This window comes from Solea senegalensis, linkage group LG3, assembly GCF_019176455.1.
Source record: "Solea senegalensis isolate Sse05_10M linkage group LG3, IFAPA_SoseM_1, whole genome shotgun sequence".
NCBI classification, from domain to species: Eukaryota; Metazoa; Chordata; class Actinopteri; order Pleuronectiformes; family Soleidae; genus Solea; species Solea senegalensis.
In genome coordinates, this window is record NC_058023.1 from 26,178,300 (window position 1) to 26,195,733 (window position 17,434).

The 17,434-nt window shown below is 39.8% G+C and overlaps 1 protein-coding gene across 2 annotated transcripts; it reads left to right on the top strand.

Annotated features, from left to right (window-relative positions):
• Positions 1-674: 674 nt before the first annotated feature.
• LOC122765849 (fibulin-1-like) lies at positions 675-15,843 on the top strand. Of its 2 annotated transcripts, XM_044020301.1 has the most exons (16): positions 675-942; positions 1,260-1,368; positions 2,846-2,969; positions 3,546-3,699; positions 5,640-5,729; positions 5,868-6,005; positions 6,975-7,112; positions 7,280-7,423; positions 7,849-7,971; positions 8,508-8,636; positions 9,037-9,156; positions 9,408-9,539; positions 10,405-10,528; positions 14,601-14,743; positions 15,132-15,272; positions 15,401-15,843. In XM_044020301.1, the coding sequence occupies exons 1-16, from the start codon at positions 888-890 to the stop codon at positions 15,538-15,540; spliced, it is 2,004 nt and encodes a 667-aa protein (XP_043876236.1). In that variant the 5' UTR covers positions 675-887; the 3' UTR covers positions 15,541-15,843. The 2 variants fall into 2 exon arrangements, with proteins under 2 accessions (XP_043876236.1, XP_043876237.1); XM_044020302.1 differs by lacking the exons at positions 14,601-14,743; positions 15,132-15,272; positions 15,401-15,843 and adding an exon at positions 10,794-12,295.
• The last annotated feature ends 1,591 nt before the right edge of the window (positions 15,844-17,434 follow it).

Below are 17,434 nucleotides of genomic sequence, written 5' to 3' on the forward strand. Positions count from 1 at the left end.
AACTAAAAGTCCCATATTGGCACTTTTTAATCAAAACATTATCAACTTGGAGATGTAGTAAAAACACATTTTTTACTACATCTAGACAAGATTAACTAGGTTGTGTTCAGGACATCTATGACTACTAGCATACTGTAAATCAGACATTTTTGCTGTACAATCTTTGACGAATTTCAAATTAAAAGTCCAATATTTGCACTTTTTAATCAAAAAATAGTCAACTTTGTGATTAAATAAAATGTAAATGTTCATAGGTTCTGGACAAGACTGACTAGATTGTATTCAGGACATCTATGACTACTAGCATACTGTAAATCAGACATTCTTACTGTCAATTTTTTGAAGAATTTCAAATTAAAAGTCCCATATTTGCTCTTTTTAATTAAAAAATTTGAGATGTAATAAATTGTCATATGTTCTGGACAAGACTTACTACTTTGTGTTCAGGACACCTATGACTACTATTATACTGTAAAAAAAAAAAAGAAAAGCCACAATTTTAGTACAAAAAAGTACAATTTTTGAGACATTTCAAATTAAAAGTCCCACATTGGCACTTTTTAATTATCAACAGCAGCATCTCCTCTGGACTCTCACTGACGTCATGCTCAGTCCACATCCTGACCTGTTGTCGGCGGTATAGTCACCCGGTGACAAAGTTAAACCTCCACCCACCGAGTCACCACCTCCACACAAACCTAAGAAATCACGTCCGCGTCTCCTGCTGCTGTTCCTGTGAGATGTTCTCCTCCCCGGCGGAGCAAAGTCCTGCAGGAGCCGCTCATCGTCCTCCCTTTCGCTGTGTGACCCACTGATCCAACACTTGGTACATTTTAAAATCATCAAATCAAGACTTGGGGACACTTCACGCAGCGACGCAGGGTCCGATGGCGCCGTGGATAATACTTGTGTTTTCTTTATGTGGACTTCTCCAGGGACAAGGTGAGAACTGAGATACGTGCGAATTTACGTGCAACAGAATTTGGACCAATTTTAAATCTGTTGGTGTTTTTGTTTTTTTTAAAAAAAAACTAGAAAAAAAAATGCGCATGATTATTTAGGAAACTTCCACAACTTCAACTGGAGCCTGTTTTGTCGTCCATTCACTGCCTATCACGCGAGTGTGAGCCCATTTTAATTAAATCTGAGTCAGTCACTAAATCACTCACTGCTGGTCCAGTCAAGTTCATCATGCTGTTGTTTTCCACCCACTGCGCTGCGTCCACTTTATGACTAATCCCATCATCCCAACCCTGCAGAGACTCAGCCTCCCACTGTGCAAGAATGCTGTCAGGACGGGAGGGATGCAGCCCACAGAGGACAAGACTGTTCCATCCTCACAGCACTCTCACACTCCCACACCTGCAGGTAAGAAACACCTGGTTTCTCCTTACAACAGTGGTCTTTCTGCATGGGGGTAAAAAGTGGGGTGGGGGTCTCAAAATGGACGGGCTCATGAGCAGAGGTGGAAAGTGTACTGAAATATTCTACCACTATTTTGATAACATTATACTTAAGTACAAGTAAAAGTACTGGTCTAAAAATCTACTCAAGTTAAAATAAAAAAGTAGCTTAGTTACTTCTTTTTTTTAACAAGGTTGGGGTTCTTTCTTGTGTCGTGCAAAAAGGAGGGGACACAAATCTCACATTCGTTGTTTTTAATTAAAGGCAAACCTTTACAAATTAAAGTGCTGAGAAAATAAAATATGTAAACACGTAATGTATCAGTCAAAATGGGTCAAAGGTCACAAATGCTTCAGCTTTCTCACTCACTTAATTAGCGCCAATTCACCTGTCCTCATCATTCATTCACCTGTCCTCCTCATTCACCTGTCCCCATCATTCAATATATAATCAATATCCCTTGCTGGGCACAAGGAAAGGCCAAAACAAAACAGGGGATCATTGTAAAATGATATTTCATGGAAGTGGTTGTGTATCCCACGTCTTACAACTAAAATTGTCCATCACGATCTTCTCAGCTCAGCACACAGTAAAATAAGTAAAGTAAAATACACAGCATCCATTGTTTAAAACAAATGGTTGACACATTTAAAGATGTTACTTAAACACCAAATAAGTTAATATAAGGTCAAGTTGGCACTTGTTTCATATATAGACTAAAAAAAGGCATAGTTAAGAATATTACTGAACTTGTAATACAACATTAATTTGTACATGTGGATGTTGGTTTAAGATGCTTATGGCAGTGGGATGAAAGGAGGTGGGTCTGATAAATGTTTTTCTTGGCCACGTAGACTTTTTAGCTGCGGGTTTATAGGTGTTCAGTGTGGAGACAGAAAAAAAGCCTGAAGTGAAAGTTTTCCAGTGGGAAATATGTCCGACCTCTGAGGCTGGGGGGTTTGTGATGGCGTCTTAAAAAGCAGGAAACAAACTGTAAATCGTCTCTACAGCCCACATTTAACTACGACACTGTTAGTGCAGGCGTTAAGTGCCCGGAGCGTTCTTTTTAGCACCGAGGGGCCCTTTTTGACTTAAAGAAACATGGAGGTGGTGATTGATGGGGGAACACCTGGTCCACACATGGAGGTCAGATGAGGCAACATTTGCCGCGGACGAACAGTAAAATAGAGACACTCGGCGAGGAGACTAGCCCATGGTATAATGAATGTAAATATGAAAAGGTTGCCAATAGAATTGTTGCAAAGTCCCAGGTCTCTTTGTGAAGATACAACCACAAAATACAGCAAATATGTAGAGTAACCAAAAAACAGTCCTCATTAATGCAAAATCAGTGACGTATTCCTTTAAGTGAACAGTGCTCTTTATCGTAGAGCAGATAGTGCTGTTCCTGCTCGTGCTTACGTTTTCTGCTCGTTCACAGGATTGTCCAAGAGCAGTGTTGTACGGCAGCACTCGCGGAGAGGCTCTGTAACAGCGGCGTCGAGTTGGCTCGCAGGCAAGGAGCCTGTGACGTGTCTGCATCCTCGGAATCTCACATCTCAAAGGTGGTTCTTAGTCACAACCAGGGGAAGAAAGGAAGGGCATTATATAAATGTATATTACATATACAAAGTGTATGTATATATATATATATACATACATACATAAAGTACAATATGTCAAAAAAAACAACATTACTTTTGAATACTAACAAATGTCTGTCAGAGTCGAACCATCATCTTGTGTCGCCCAGTGGCATGCCCTCACTCCACACAGGAAGTGATGTGTTTTACATAGAGACAGACAGTGACAGTGACAGTAACAGTAACATCATCAACACCGTCAAAAGTTGCACACTGCAGCTTTAAAATCCAATCAGGTCGTGCTTTGATTCATTGAGCTCCAGTCTTTACTTTACTTAGTAAAAATATACTCAAGTCAAATGAAAAGTGGCTCATTTAAAAGTTAGTAAAAATTTAACAGCAGATGAGGGACTTGTGTGGTGCCAACATATAACTGACAAAGTGAAAATAAAAAAAAAATGGAAGTAGTATATATGTATACTCAATTATAGGAACACAAGTATTTGTCCTTTTTCACCTCTGTACATCGCATTTTTTTTTCTGTTTGTCCCTGTGTAGATGTGTTGTGACTGCTGTTTGCTCGGCCTGTCATCAGGCCCGGGTTTGAAGTGTAACCTTCAGGGTCTGTTGGTGGGGACACAGTGCGCACAAACAGCTGCAGCCTGCTGCAGCCAAAACACAAAAGCAGAGGTGCCAACACTGAATTCTAAAGGTAAAAAAACAAAACAAAACCTCTCTCTTTCTCGTGATTAGCTCTTCTCTGTTATCATCTTTGTGACGCTCAAGTCAATCAGAGCAAAACAATCATTAAACGTGGCCATTTAAACACAAACGACTTTCAGCGCAGTGTGACTTTGTTAGGCTTTAGACTCTCAGGGATATGATGTATTTTAACTAAAGTAGGTGCACGATCATGTCTGAACAAGCAGCATTATAAGAATCAGAGAGCAGCACTGTTTTCCACAAAGGAGTGGATTGTATCTGCGGAGCAGATTGTTTCCCACAGGCCAGACACACAGGAGGTCTGGTGGGCTAAACTGCAGAAATGATGCCAAATGGTGAGTTGTTGTGGCTCACAGCTTTTGTTGCCCAACTGGCTCCAAGTGAAAAGCACAAACATGTGGGAGGCAAAGATCTGTTTGCGAAGAAAAGCAAACCATTGTGGTGCTCGTGTAGAGCAAAGGCCAGAGTGATAAGAGCAAACAGAGGCAAAGTGTTTGACCTCCGTCCTCCTCACATATGCTGGGACTGTAATTGTGTTTACCGCAAAAAGACGGGTTTCATGCCTCCGCATTTGTCACGGTTGTCTGCGGTCACTATCAGTCAGTTTGCATGTGAACAAGTAAGTGTGAGTGAAAGTGAACTAAATTGAATTCTTCTAAGTCGCACAAACACGCCTTGATAAATATGATTTGGAGTTGAATCACGTGTTAAATTGGACAAGAGCTGGACTGAAGCTGACATATCCTACCCCTGGCTTAAACTCTGAAGTAATGAAAGATTCTGGCACACAAAAATATAAGACAACAGTAACAAAAACGTGACAAAATGGAGCTTGACATGCGAAAGACTGACCAAAATCTGGGGTATACAGTCCTCTATCTGTGACACCGGGTCATAGGTCATTCAATGTGACCATTCAATGTGACCTGACAAATACTTTTCTGACCATTATTGAATCTCAAATTCAGGGACAACAGTAAATTTCTTTTCACCAAAAAAAGACACCCAGTTATTGTTGTTGTTATTATTATTATTATCATTATTATTATTGTTGTTATTATTATCATTATTATTATTATTATTATTATTATTATTATTATTGTTGTTGTTGTTGTTATTATTATTGTTATTACCAACAGTCACAGGACAGAAATTCCGGGTCGTGGCACCAGGGCCTGAGTAATTCTGGGTCCTATAGCTATAGCAACAAAAGAGCATACATAAGAGTTATGTAGTTAAGTAGAAACTTTAATTTATAGTTTATAGCCTATAGATTATGTAGAAACTTTCTGAACCTACGGATATTAAAATGTGGACCTGAGCACTTTGAAATGTATGTTTAAATTAAAAGATTACCTCTGCCAACAACCATAGAGAGTCAATATCAACTCAGAGGAAATGAAATGTTTTTTTAAAAAAACCACAGCATTTAGAACAAACAATAAAGAAACCTGGATACAAGTTAAGGGAGTGTATCTGTGGAACAGCTGCATGGAGGAATTCAAATGAAGTACTTCACCTTTCAAACATTGAAAACTTTCTACTATTAATATGTATATGAAGACAGAGTCGTATTTTGTGTGTTTGACATGTGTCAACACAAATGTATCTGCATTTATTTGTGTACTATACCTTTGAGTGAAATATACCAACTAATGTCCCCAAGGGGCAATTAAAAAATGTAACACAATAAATAAACAGAAAAAATACAGTAGAGTTCACTCAACAAGGCGTCTAATATCATCTGCTATTAGAATGTGTCAAGGAAAGAAAAGCAGAAGCAGAATGTGTGGATTCAGAGCTCAACAAATGTAACAACAGCACATGGAACAAAAGGGTTTTACACTGATCTGACCTCAAGGTGGCTTTTGTCTAATTCCTATATGATTTTGTAAAGTCACTCATTTTCTTCTCCGTGCTGTTTTTCAGACTCCTCCTGCTCCCAGCTGCACACCGACGACGGCTCATGTGGCTGTCGAGATGGTTTTCAACTGCAGAGTGATGGAGTGACATGTGAAGGTAAGTCATGTCGATAATTTACACGTGCACTAGTTCAACCTAACTCGTAAAGCAATTCACGCAACATGGTGTTAGTTCAAAAATAATAGACATAATGTGTCAATTTACTTTTTGTGGGCGCATGTCTCTCTATTTCAGATATAAACGAGTGTCTGACGGGCAGCCCCAACTGCATGTCCGGTCAAACGTGCATCAACACAGAAGGCTCCTTTCGCTGTCAGAGGCAAACTGGCTGCGGCACAGGGTATGAACTCAAGGACAACAACAGCTGTGAAGGTAACAAGACAGTTGCACTGTGCACTCCTTATATGGTTGTCCCGGGGGGACATATAAAAAAACGATTTTATAACGATTTCAGATATTACATAAATTACACTAAAAAATAGTCTGAATATTTTTCCTGTGCACAAATTGGCTCTTGTCACGATTTATATTGCAAATCTGGGTTGTGATCGTTGGTCATCTTAAAAAGTTGGTCTCCATATGGAAGCTCTAATGTTATAATAAATAAGTGAAATTTAAATGTATGTAAATACTAGGGATGGCATGATACCAATACCGATATCACAAACTCGAATATCTACAGATATCAGCACACATTTGTGCCGTTTCAAGCTATTTCAAAGACACAATTCTCCAACTGTGTCACAAATATTCTTCTGCCATGGAAAAGAAAAGAAACAGCCGACAACAACATTATTTACATTTTGATCGTATATACGATTTTTGGATTGTATCATATTTTACAATTTTCTTTTTTTTTGACCATTATCGGACCAATAATGAGTATCGTATCGGCTCATCCTTATTAAATACTTTTGATCTATGTTCTTTTGTGATGATCAGAGTAATTATAATTTTAGGTTTTGGAGGGTCGTCAAAGATTTTCAGGATATAAAATAGTCTGTGACATTCTTAAAGGTCCAGTGTGTAATATTTAGAAAGCTCTATGTGCAGAAATTGAATATAGTAGCCATAAGTACTTTAAAATAAAAATAATTTGGTTTTATTAGCATGATAATGTCTGCAATTAAGGACAAATATAAATATATTGCTTCACAGGGAGGAGTAAACAGCTGAGCCCTCCTTTATTACAGTCTGTAATTTTACCAGCAGATGCCATTCATTCCTATTCACTGAGCCTTTAAGTTTAGAAGAGGCAACTCTAGAGTTCACAATACTGAATGTTGTGTTCTAAGATGTATGCGCAGTGTATTTACGCCGCAATCTCCTTGGATGTCGCAGACCTGGACGAGTGTGCTTTGGGGACCCACAACTGTGGTCCACAGTTTACGTGCACCAACACAGCCGGCTCGTTCCGCTGCCGCCCGAAAGAGAAGTGCTCCGTAGGTTTAATTCAGGACGCTGCCGGCACCTGCATCGGTGAGTTCAACTCTTAAAACAAACAAAAAAATACACCAGTCACATTTAAGAAGCTTCAAACTTGTTTAAACTTTTTTGAAAACCAGAATAAAAAAACATTTAAAAATAAGTGAAAATGCTTGATGAATAGTGTGTTTGTGTGTGTGTGTGTGTGTGTGTCATATTAGATATAAATGAGTGTGTGGCCAATGACAGTCCATGCCCGTCTGGCCACACCTGTGTCAACATGGTGGGCTCCTATGTCTGTCGCCGGAACATCGTCACCTGTGGAAGAGGCTACCATCTAACTGAGGAGGGCACACGCTGTGAAGGTAAGTACTGATACAACAAAAGTATTTGCTCTTTGTGCTTTTAGATATTTTTATTATTGTACTATACTACTTGCACTGCTGTACATGATGCATATCTGAGTTATATATATATATATATATCTATATATCTATATATATATATATATCTATATATATATAGATATACATATATATATATATGTATATACACATAGTAAATCATTCCCATTCCCCAGTAATATTTACCATCTGCACACTGTACTTTATACCATATAGTCACAGCCCATTGTCTATACATGCGGCATTAGACATATATAATAGTATATTGTATTTATTGCACTTCTGCTTTGATGCAATCTGCGTTTTCGTTGCCTCGTTCCTCCTGTGACACGTGCAGTGACAGTGGAGTTGAATCTAATCTGATCACTTCAATCTTTCCGCCTCAGACATCGATGAGTGTCGCACTGGCAACGCTTGTGTCGGCCACGGCTGCACGAACCTTGTGGGAACGTACCGCTGTGAGTGCAGACATGGCTACACCTTCAACACCATCAGCAGACTGTGTGAAGGTAAAGTATTTAGAGCTATCTTATTATTGTTTTAAAGGGGCCCATGTGTCAAATATCTTAAAGTAGTTATATACTTATACACATATCTATCTATCTATCTATCTATCTATCTATCTATCTATCTATCTAGCTGGCTATCTAGCACTCACACTATCTGTCTATCTATCTGGCTAGCTGGCTATCTATCTAGCTAAATAGCTAGCTAACTAGTTAGCTGTCTATCTGTCTTTCTGTCTGTCTATCTATCTAGCTGGCTATCTATCTAGCTAACTAGCTAGCTGTCTATCTATCTATCTTTATACCTGGGTGTTGAAGTGCTATGAGCTCCATTATTGGATGAGGTGTGGCTAAATGGTGGCGTAGTGGCTAGCGTTGTTGCCCTACAGCAAAAAGACCCTGGTTGGATCCTCTGTTAACCTGCCCAATAATGTGACAATAATCTTCTTACATAATGTACCTTGCAGCGATAACGTTGTTTCTTGTATATATTAATTTAATTTCAATGTTTCATCACTTCCGTCCTCTGTGCTCTGTAGACATTAATGAATGCAGGGAGCATTATGTAGAGCGACTGTGTGCCCACAAGTGTGAGAACACTGAGGGCTCCTACCAGTGCAGCTGCACCACTGGCTTCAAACTGTCCCAAGACGGCAAGAGCTGTGAGGGTAAGCCCGGAATTTCTTTTCATTCATAAAGGTTTTTACTCTGAAGTGGGGAAAATGTTTGGCATTTTGTTCTGGGTCTTTGTCGCCACAGAGGAAAGAGTGGGAAGAACACCTGTACATAGTTTCCATTTTTTGGCCTGTTTTTACACATTGAGGGAAAAAGACTCAAAACATTTGATTGTAAATATGTTTTTTGTTATATTATTATATTTTAAAACATTGCAGTAAATTTTTACTTACTCACAGGACATTACTCTCTGGTCCTTGACATTTTGAGGGTTAGGTGTTACAGGGTAAAGGGACTTCCTGGTAAAGGCTGAATAATTCATGAAAATGAAGACTTAAATTATGCCATGAGAGCAAGCTGTGAACAAACGTCGCTGTCCCTTTGTGCTGACAGATATAAATGAGTGTGAGCAGAACCCTTGTAACCAGGAATGTGCCAACGTCTACGGCTCCTACCAGTGCTACTGTCGCCGTGGTTACCAGCTGAGCGACATCGATGGGATAACATGTGACGGTACAGTTTGTCTTCATGGAGGACTCCTCCACTCATTTGCCCCCTTTTTCAAGTGTACTCGGGAGCTACAGTGGCCTTTGCGTACCAGAAAAGATGTTGTTCTACCTCGTTTGTGTCATAAGCTTTATTTTAAGTATATATAAAGGCTACAAAACCAAACTATTTTACTTTTAAAACAACTACACATTGATACAATCTTACTGTAGTGAATTTCTCTATTCTTTCTTTCTCTAACTATTTGTTTCTTTCAGATATTGATGAGTGCGCTCTGCTCGCTGGAGGTCACGTGTGTTCCTACAGCTGCATGAACTCCCCAGGAAGCTTCTCCTGTACTTGCCCTCCCACTGGATACATACTTGGCCCCAGTGGACGCATGTGTCAAGGTCAGCTGCCACACAGATTTCACTCACTTTTACAGCTTTCATAAATACAAAACAGTAGTTATTTGTACAATTTATTTGGGCACGTCATGTGAGACGGTGCGCTCCCGTCTTATCACCATCAACCATCAACTTTTTTATTTGTCGCTTAATCTTTTCGCACAAGAGCAGGTCCATCATCTCAGTAGTGAATCGTTTACAATTTCCTGCGTGTGCCATTGCAACGGTAGCTCAGTGGTGGAGCGAGTCGTCTTTCAACTTAAAGCTTGTGGGTTTGATTCCCAGCTCTTCTCGTCTAAATGCCGATGTTTCCTGTGAATGAGTATGAAAGATGAGTGATAGAAAATGCGCTGCATGAAAGTGTGAGTGAATGGGTGAATGGCAAAACCGTAAAGCAACTAGAAAAGCGCTCTATAAATACAGACCATTTAAATAGGCACACCTGGCTATTAAAGGGAATGACAAGTGAAGCTGAGATTGGCTTCTACACTGAACCTTTAATACCTTTATTTGATGTTACGCCCAAAACACACCTATGAATAATTCAGACATTAAATACAACCCCTTTTGGCCTTGTGCCACATCTTGCACAAGATTATGCGTCATGTAAACAACAAAATTGGAGGAGGACATGCCCTAATTTGCCTATTGTCTCGTGGGCCGACAATTGTATGAATGGTTCTTTGTCAGTATATGTTGTCGAGGATGAAGCAGCAGACAGTGAATATTTTGGTATGTTTTTCATAAAAGGCAGACTGTAGTATGGTGTATAGAAGTTGTCCATCCCTCCCCACCAAAGAAAATGCAATGAAGTTTTTGTTTTGTTGTGATTAACTGTATCACTTTGTTTTCCCTCCCGTGTTTACAGACATTGACGAATGTGCAAGCGCGAGCCACACCTGCTCTGTATCTGAGAGCTGCTTCAACGTCCAGGGGGGATTTCGCTGTCTGTCCTTCCAGTGTCCTCAACACTTTCGACAAGTATCGCAGGGGTAAGCGCTGAAGACTGCTGGGTTATGAGAGGGTTCACTGTCCCCTGAGCTGTGCATGATGCATCCCACTCATCATTAGTTCACCCTTTTAAGTCTCATTTTACACTTCAGTTCAATTCATTCATTTATCAATTTTTTTTTTGTTTTGGCTCGCTTTTGACATTCAATCTCCCGATTTCTTCTATTACATTTCCTCTTCTAGCCACACGTTCAGTTTATTCTGCCCTCCGTCCAGTGAGCCCCTCATTTTATTTTTCCCTTTCAGCCGTTGCGAGCGCGTGACTTGTGAGTTCGCGCGGGATCCTGCGTCGTGCCGCTCACTTCCACTGAGAATCTCCTTCTATAACATCAGCTTCCCCACCGACACTCCCGTCCCCGCTGATATTTTCCGAATGGGCCCCGCCAATTCCATCCAGGGAGATGAGATGCTGTTCAACGTCACGTCAGGAGACGAGGAGGGTTTCTTTGTCGTGCAGCGGCAGATCCATGGAGGCGTGATCACCCTTCGCCGTGTCTTGTCTGAGCCTCGGGATTTCCTTCTGACTGTGGAGATGAGGCTGATTCGTTATGGAACCGCACATCTGTACATGGCCAAGATTGCTGTTTTTGTCACACATGAGCAACCCATGCGAACCTCCAGGAAACTGCCACATTTGAAGTCTAGTCTTTAAGATGTAAACGTAAATGTACACTGAAATTAGAGTGAATTTGAGTCATGTATTTCACAAATGAGTCAGCATAGTTTCCTGTTTGATGTTGTTACCTTGTTGCCCATTGACTGCTGTTTTGATCCAGATGAAAAGACATTTCATTAGAATAATATGGATTGGATTATTTAGAGCGGGAAAAGCTTTTGTGCTGAACAAAACCCAGATTTTCCCTTTAAGATATTAGAAATATACGGAGCCCCTCACATGACATGGGAAAGAAAATAATTGATTTGTTCCCACGAAATAGGTAAAATGTGTGCACGCATAGTATTAATAACATTCTCATGAATTAAAGCGACCAAAGAGGGCTGAAGCTTTGGGATGGACAGAGATAGTTTGCTTTCAGCCCTCTTTTACATATTTTGTGGCCACAAATTAATATTCATGGGCATGTTTTACCTATTTCGTGGGAAGGAGTTAGTATTTCGTGGGAAGGAATTAGTATTTCATGCGCACATTTTACCTATTTCGTGGGAAGGAATTAGTATTTCGTGGCCACACATTAGTATTTCATGCGCCGATTTGACCTATTTTGTGAGAAAGAATTGGTATTTCGTGGCCACAAAATAGTATTTCGTGGGCACATTTTACCTATTTGTGGGAAGGAGTTAGTATTTAATGCGCACAATTTACCTGTTTTCGTGGGAAGGAATTAGTATTTTGTGGCCACAAATTAGTATTTCGTGGCCACGTTTTCCCTATTTCGTTGGAACAAATAAGTATTTTGTGGCCACAAATTAATATTATAATAAATAAAAAATGACAGCAACAAGGTGATAAGTTCATTAAATTCAGTTGTTATGACTGCTCTTGATGCCTTTATGTTATTTATTCCAGGATATGGTATAGCTGCAGGTATATCAGGACATTCCTCTCACCACTAGATGGGGCTCATTGGCTGTCATAGATCTCTACAATGTTCTGACACTAATGCCCTCATATGCATTAACTGCTGATGGCAGGCAGCTCAGTCTACCTCATGTCTCTGTTGCAGCTTCCATTTATTTGTACTTTCTGTGTGTTTGAGAATAAAATAGTGACAGATTTAAAGAGAAAATGTATTTCACTCTTGACTGTCTAAGCACACACACACACATTGGCAGTGGTTTCCGCCACAACTTCTTGTGCTTCCTCCGCTGTGGTCATTTTTTAATGTAAAAACCAATTTTTCCTATGATCTGCTCCAAGCAGCCTCGCCATACGATCAAACAGGCCTCGCCTCAGCGAACAGCAAGAAAAATAAGCGTGGCACTTATTTATGGGCACACGGGGCCCAGCCTTGCAGCATGGGCTCTCAATTAGTGGTGGAGCGACATTACAATTCACATGATGGATGATGCTTTTAGTGTTGATATTGGGTGGTTATCAGTAAATCTTCTGTAAATGATACCAAAGGGCCACTAGCGCTGCTGGTCAGCTGGATAAATGCAACCAGACACATTTTTTTGTTCCACTCCAAGGGTTGAGTGAATCTAGAGTGGAGCGGATTAAAAATGCAAAGAAGTATAATTCTCCAGGATAGTTAGATTATATAACCACATCATTTCCTGAAATACTTAGTAAATAAGGACACTCATGTATAACTAGTGAAATGTGGTGTCATTATTATAATAACATATAACATATTTTCCCATTTGCCGGTTGCTGAATTCGTCAAAAATCTTGACGTTTCCTCCTTCGTGCCATTTTAATATGATGTCATTTATAGCCAAATCATGTGACTCTCATTCTTACTTATCCTCTGCTGGTTCTCTACCAGCAAGTTTCTTCTTGATGACATTTCACTGGACTGGAATACCGCACAATCATCTCCGTGGCTTTGGCCTCTGGCTCACAGCGAAACTACTTGGACTCACCTGCTTGCTGTTAATGACATGGTTGCGCTCTTGCTGCACTTTCTGAGGTTATGTTTGAAAGCTTTACTGTCTTCACATTGGGGAACCCTCACAACTCTGATTCCAGGGTTTGGCCTGTTTCTCAGGCATTCGTCACTTGGTTAACCATAGAGGTCTATGGGGCTATTCAGGTGTTGCCAGTTTTTTTTTTCATGCTCAACTCAACTGTCGAAAGAGCTTTTCTCACACTGTGTTTAGAAATGATATTGTGGATGTAAAATACGTACAATCGCGACCGTTAGCATTTACAGTGGTTACAACAGTCCCAATTAAATTGTTGCATGAGTGTTGTTGCCAGATTTAAAGGTCCACTGTGTAAGAAATAGTGACATCTAATGGCGAGACTACAGACTGCTTACCCCTTCGTTTCCCATGTGTATCGGGAACTACGGTGTCCTTTGTATGTCAAAAAAGATATAAACATATGGCGTGTTTCCACCAAGTGAAATGGTCTGGTTTGGTAGAGTGGGTATTTTTTTCCATTTCCATTAGGAATATTACCAAAATAACCGTCCCCAACCATTCCATTTTTCTGTACCCTTCCCTTATATATAATGGTATGGTACAGTATGGTACAGTAACAGTCAGCTGATTGGGCAACAGAAAAGCGTCACTCCCTTGCGACCGGTGTTTCGCAGTCTATTCGAATGCTCATTATTCTCATTTTCCCTTTCGAAATACATATTTAAAATGATAACTGTGTGATATTTGTGCAAATCTGTGAGAAACAAAGATGACTCTGCATTCTTATTAAGTAAAGGGACTGGGTTTTACCATTCCAAACCGTACCGTACTGTACTAAACCGAACTGCTGTATGAGGGAAACACGGGGCCCTCTGTAAAGCAAGGCTCTTTCCTTACTATTCTGAAGCTACAAACATACTTATGGGTGTATTCAGTTTCAACCAATAAATCCTCCTAAATGTTGGACCCGTAATGAAAAATGCAAAAAGGAAGCTGTACTTACACTCTGTGTAAAAAAACTGTCCCATCATTTGTTTACGTGTCAGCAACAGACGGACATTGAAAGTAAAAGTGTGTGCCTATAGAAACAACAGAAGATAACAAGGACACAATAACAGACCATAAAGTAGTGTATGTATATATTTATATTGAGCGACAGTTTTAGCTAAACTTGTCTGTCATTATCTGTTGTCAATTTCCTCCCCACCGCCACTGAAGAACCTAGTGAGGCTTTTTAGGTCCCGTTCTGTTCCGGGTGTTGCAGTGCTCAGGGCTGTGGGGTTTGCAGGCCAAAAATCAATATACTGGCTGCCCCATTGTTTTATTTCAATTTAACATGTGTTGTGACACGTGCTGGTAATTTTATGTCTTAATATAATACATTTTCCTACGCCTTTAATGCCTGTATGCTACTACCTTTGGAAATTCTGTTTTTTGATTCACAAATTCTTCCTCTCTCTCTCTCTTTTTTTTTTTTTTTTTACGACCATCTGTCCACTGTAGATCCAGACAGGACGCTTCAGTCGGTCTGCGTTGTATCAACACCTGCCAACCTGGGAGCAGCGACTGTGCCCAGGATCCTGCCCATCTCATCACCTACAGCGCCCTCACTCTGCCTTACTTCAGAGACTTCACTGGACCGGAGGGTACAACAAAAGTGGCATGAAATAAAATTCATCAGCCTCCTGGTGGCTCTGCGCGATGAGTCTCCGACATTTAAAGTAGCATATGATTATATGCATATGCCTTTTGTGTCTGACCTGCCAGCATGATTGGGTTCAAGTGTTCATGTATCATGTTACTCCATTCAGTAGCTTGCAAAAGCAAATTCTGACATTATTTGCAGCCTTATGGAAGCAAAACTTTCCACCCACCAACCTGCCATAGCTCATCAGATTCAATTACATAGTTCAAACCCACAGAACAATTGTTTAATTGTAGCATAAATATCCGTATTTGATTTGAAGAACTGAATTCAGTCTGTGGTTTGCCTCTATCAGACTAATAAAAGCTTTAAACCAATTTGTTCAACAGAAATAATTTTCCTGCGGACATCTGTGGCAGCTTATCCTGCATCTACCACTGGTGCAAGTGATGTTTTCTTTGAGATCATGGCTGGAGATGAACATCTCTCCTTTGACGTGGTGAAGCGCTACCACCAGGGCATGATCATGGGTAAGGGGAAAACTCAGAACCAGACAAAAAAACAACCCTATTTTAAAGGATATGCTCATATTTTATTTACCTGATGTATATTTTTGACCGGATTTGAGTCACTAATCCTAATCTGTGTCCTCTTCCAGGTGTGGTTCAGCAGGTGAAACGCATCATTGGCCCAAAAGACCTTGTGTTGAGGGTGACCATGGATTACTTCAAGTCAGGAGTCTTTTCCCATCAAAATCTTATTGTCATGCACATTTTCATTTCCGAGTTCTGGTTCTGAGCTGAGCTAAAACGGAAAGGGGAAACGCGACATGAGTAATACAACATGCAACTCTGCCATAATACGATTTAAATATAATGTTTGATTGTTTACAAATGCCACGTTTATTGTGCTGAATCTAATTACAGTTGCAGTTTGCAACCCATCAAAATAATCCACAGCAATACGATACCTTGTGTGCCTTAACAAGAGAGAAATTAAATATAACGACAGATTTACATGGTAATAATCAGCTGCTGTCTCTTTGCTTAGTTTAACCAGAAAATGTCCTGTGAGTAAGTGCTTTTGCCCATTTTTCCAGAATAACTTTCAATATCTGGCAGTTATTTACAACTGACTGCATGTTAAAATAGTGTATTAAGAATTTAAAAAGACCCCACTCTAGTTAAATTTGAGTTTAACAGTATAAAACGTATTTAAAATTAAAAGAGTTTTTGCCTCAATGTCCAAAAATAAGCCCACTTTTTCCACTTTTTTTACAAAGCAAGATAGCGGCCTCCATAAAGCAAGGCCCTTACCTAAAATTCATGTAAAAGGCTAATTCTAAGGCTACGTGAATTTACACTAAACAAAAAAAACACATTTATGGGCAGTATAAATAAGTTTCTGCTCATAAACAATTTTAAACGTTACACACTGGAACTCTAATATGAATTCAGACATTGTTGTCGTGCGTGGACAGTCACCGTTTGATGTTTACCCCGTGTTATTTGTGTTGACTGACCAAAATGTTGAATGCGCGTCACATGATAATAAAAGGATTCACCTACAGACTTGCTCCCAACATTGACTGTGTTTTGTACCACGAGGCTGCGCCACCACCACCATCTGTGAACAATAAAGACTGCAGTTGTGTTTTGTGCTGCAGAAAGTGCCAACGCTGCAGCTCAAAACCAGTTTAGTTATTCTGAGGTTTACAGAATAACTAAAATCTAATGGGATGTCCAGTTCTTTCCTGTAACTCAACTCTTCAGATTCCTCATCACAGCACACCACTTCCAGTTTGTGAGGATATTTCCAGTTATTCTGCTCAAAAGAATGAATAATGGGAATCCTATAATGGGAATGTTTGGTTTTTGGAATACCCGCCTTACAGCAGACAAATTGCTTGAGATGGATACCTCTTACATTTATAATCTACCCTCTTCCATGTTGATCTGCCTTTCACCGCTGCTGTGCCGTGCCTGGCCAGTGAAAACACAAGGGACAAGTTTACAGGGGAAAATATTGAAATCTAAAATTCACCACTCTACATGGAAATCGGAGCGGATTTGTCCTGTGGCTTCTTTGATGCAGCTGCAACAATTGTACCACAACTTGCCTTGCATGGCTCGACAATTCCAACCTTGTGAAACATCGTTTTAAGGCGAGTTGATTGAAGAAGCAGCTGCAGCTCATACAAATCTTCCATCTCAGAAATGAGTGGGTGTAAAACTGTAGAGCATATAAATATAGTAATGATGATGATGTTTTAACCAGAGATGATAATGTTGGACGATAAAAGGCTGGATGTGTTTTTTTGTTGTTGTTTTTTTCTCTCTCGAGTGTTGATATAGTCATTTTTAACCTAGTTTATGCAATTCAGGTTTCAGCTCTTATTATCTTTATCTGGACAGATATCGTGATGTATCACTCTATGATTGTCTTTAAATACATTGACTATGAGAGAATCATTATTTTTGTGATATTATTGTTAATGTGGACCGTGCATCACATATTTTATCGTACCCTGTGATTCCAACCCCTGAAAGAGACTATATCGGACTGATATCGGTATTGGTTGATGGGCTTTTGATATCGGTAATGTTTAAAAGAGCCATTCCTAAAAATGATGGACATTTATTATAGAGCTGATGACGTAGGGTGAAGAGAGGATAAGTGAAGGCAATCGAAA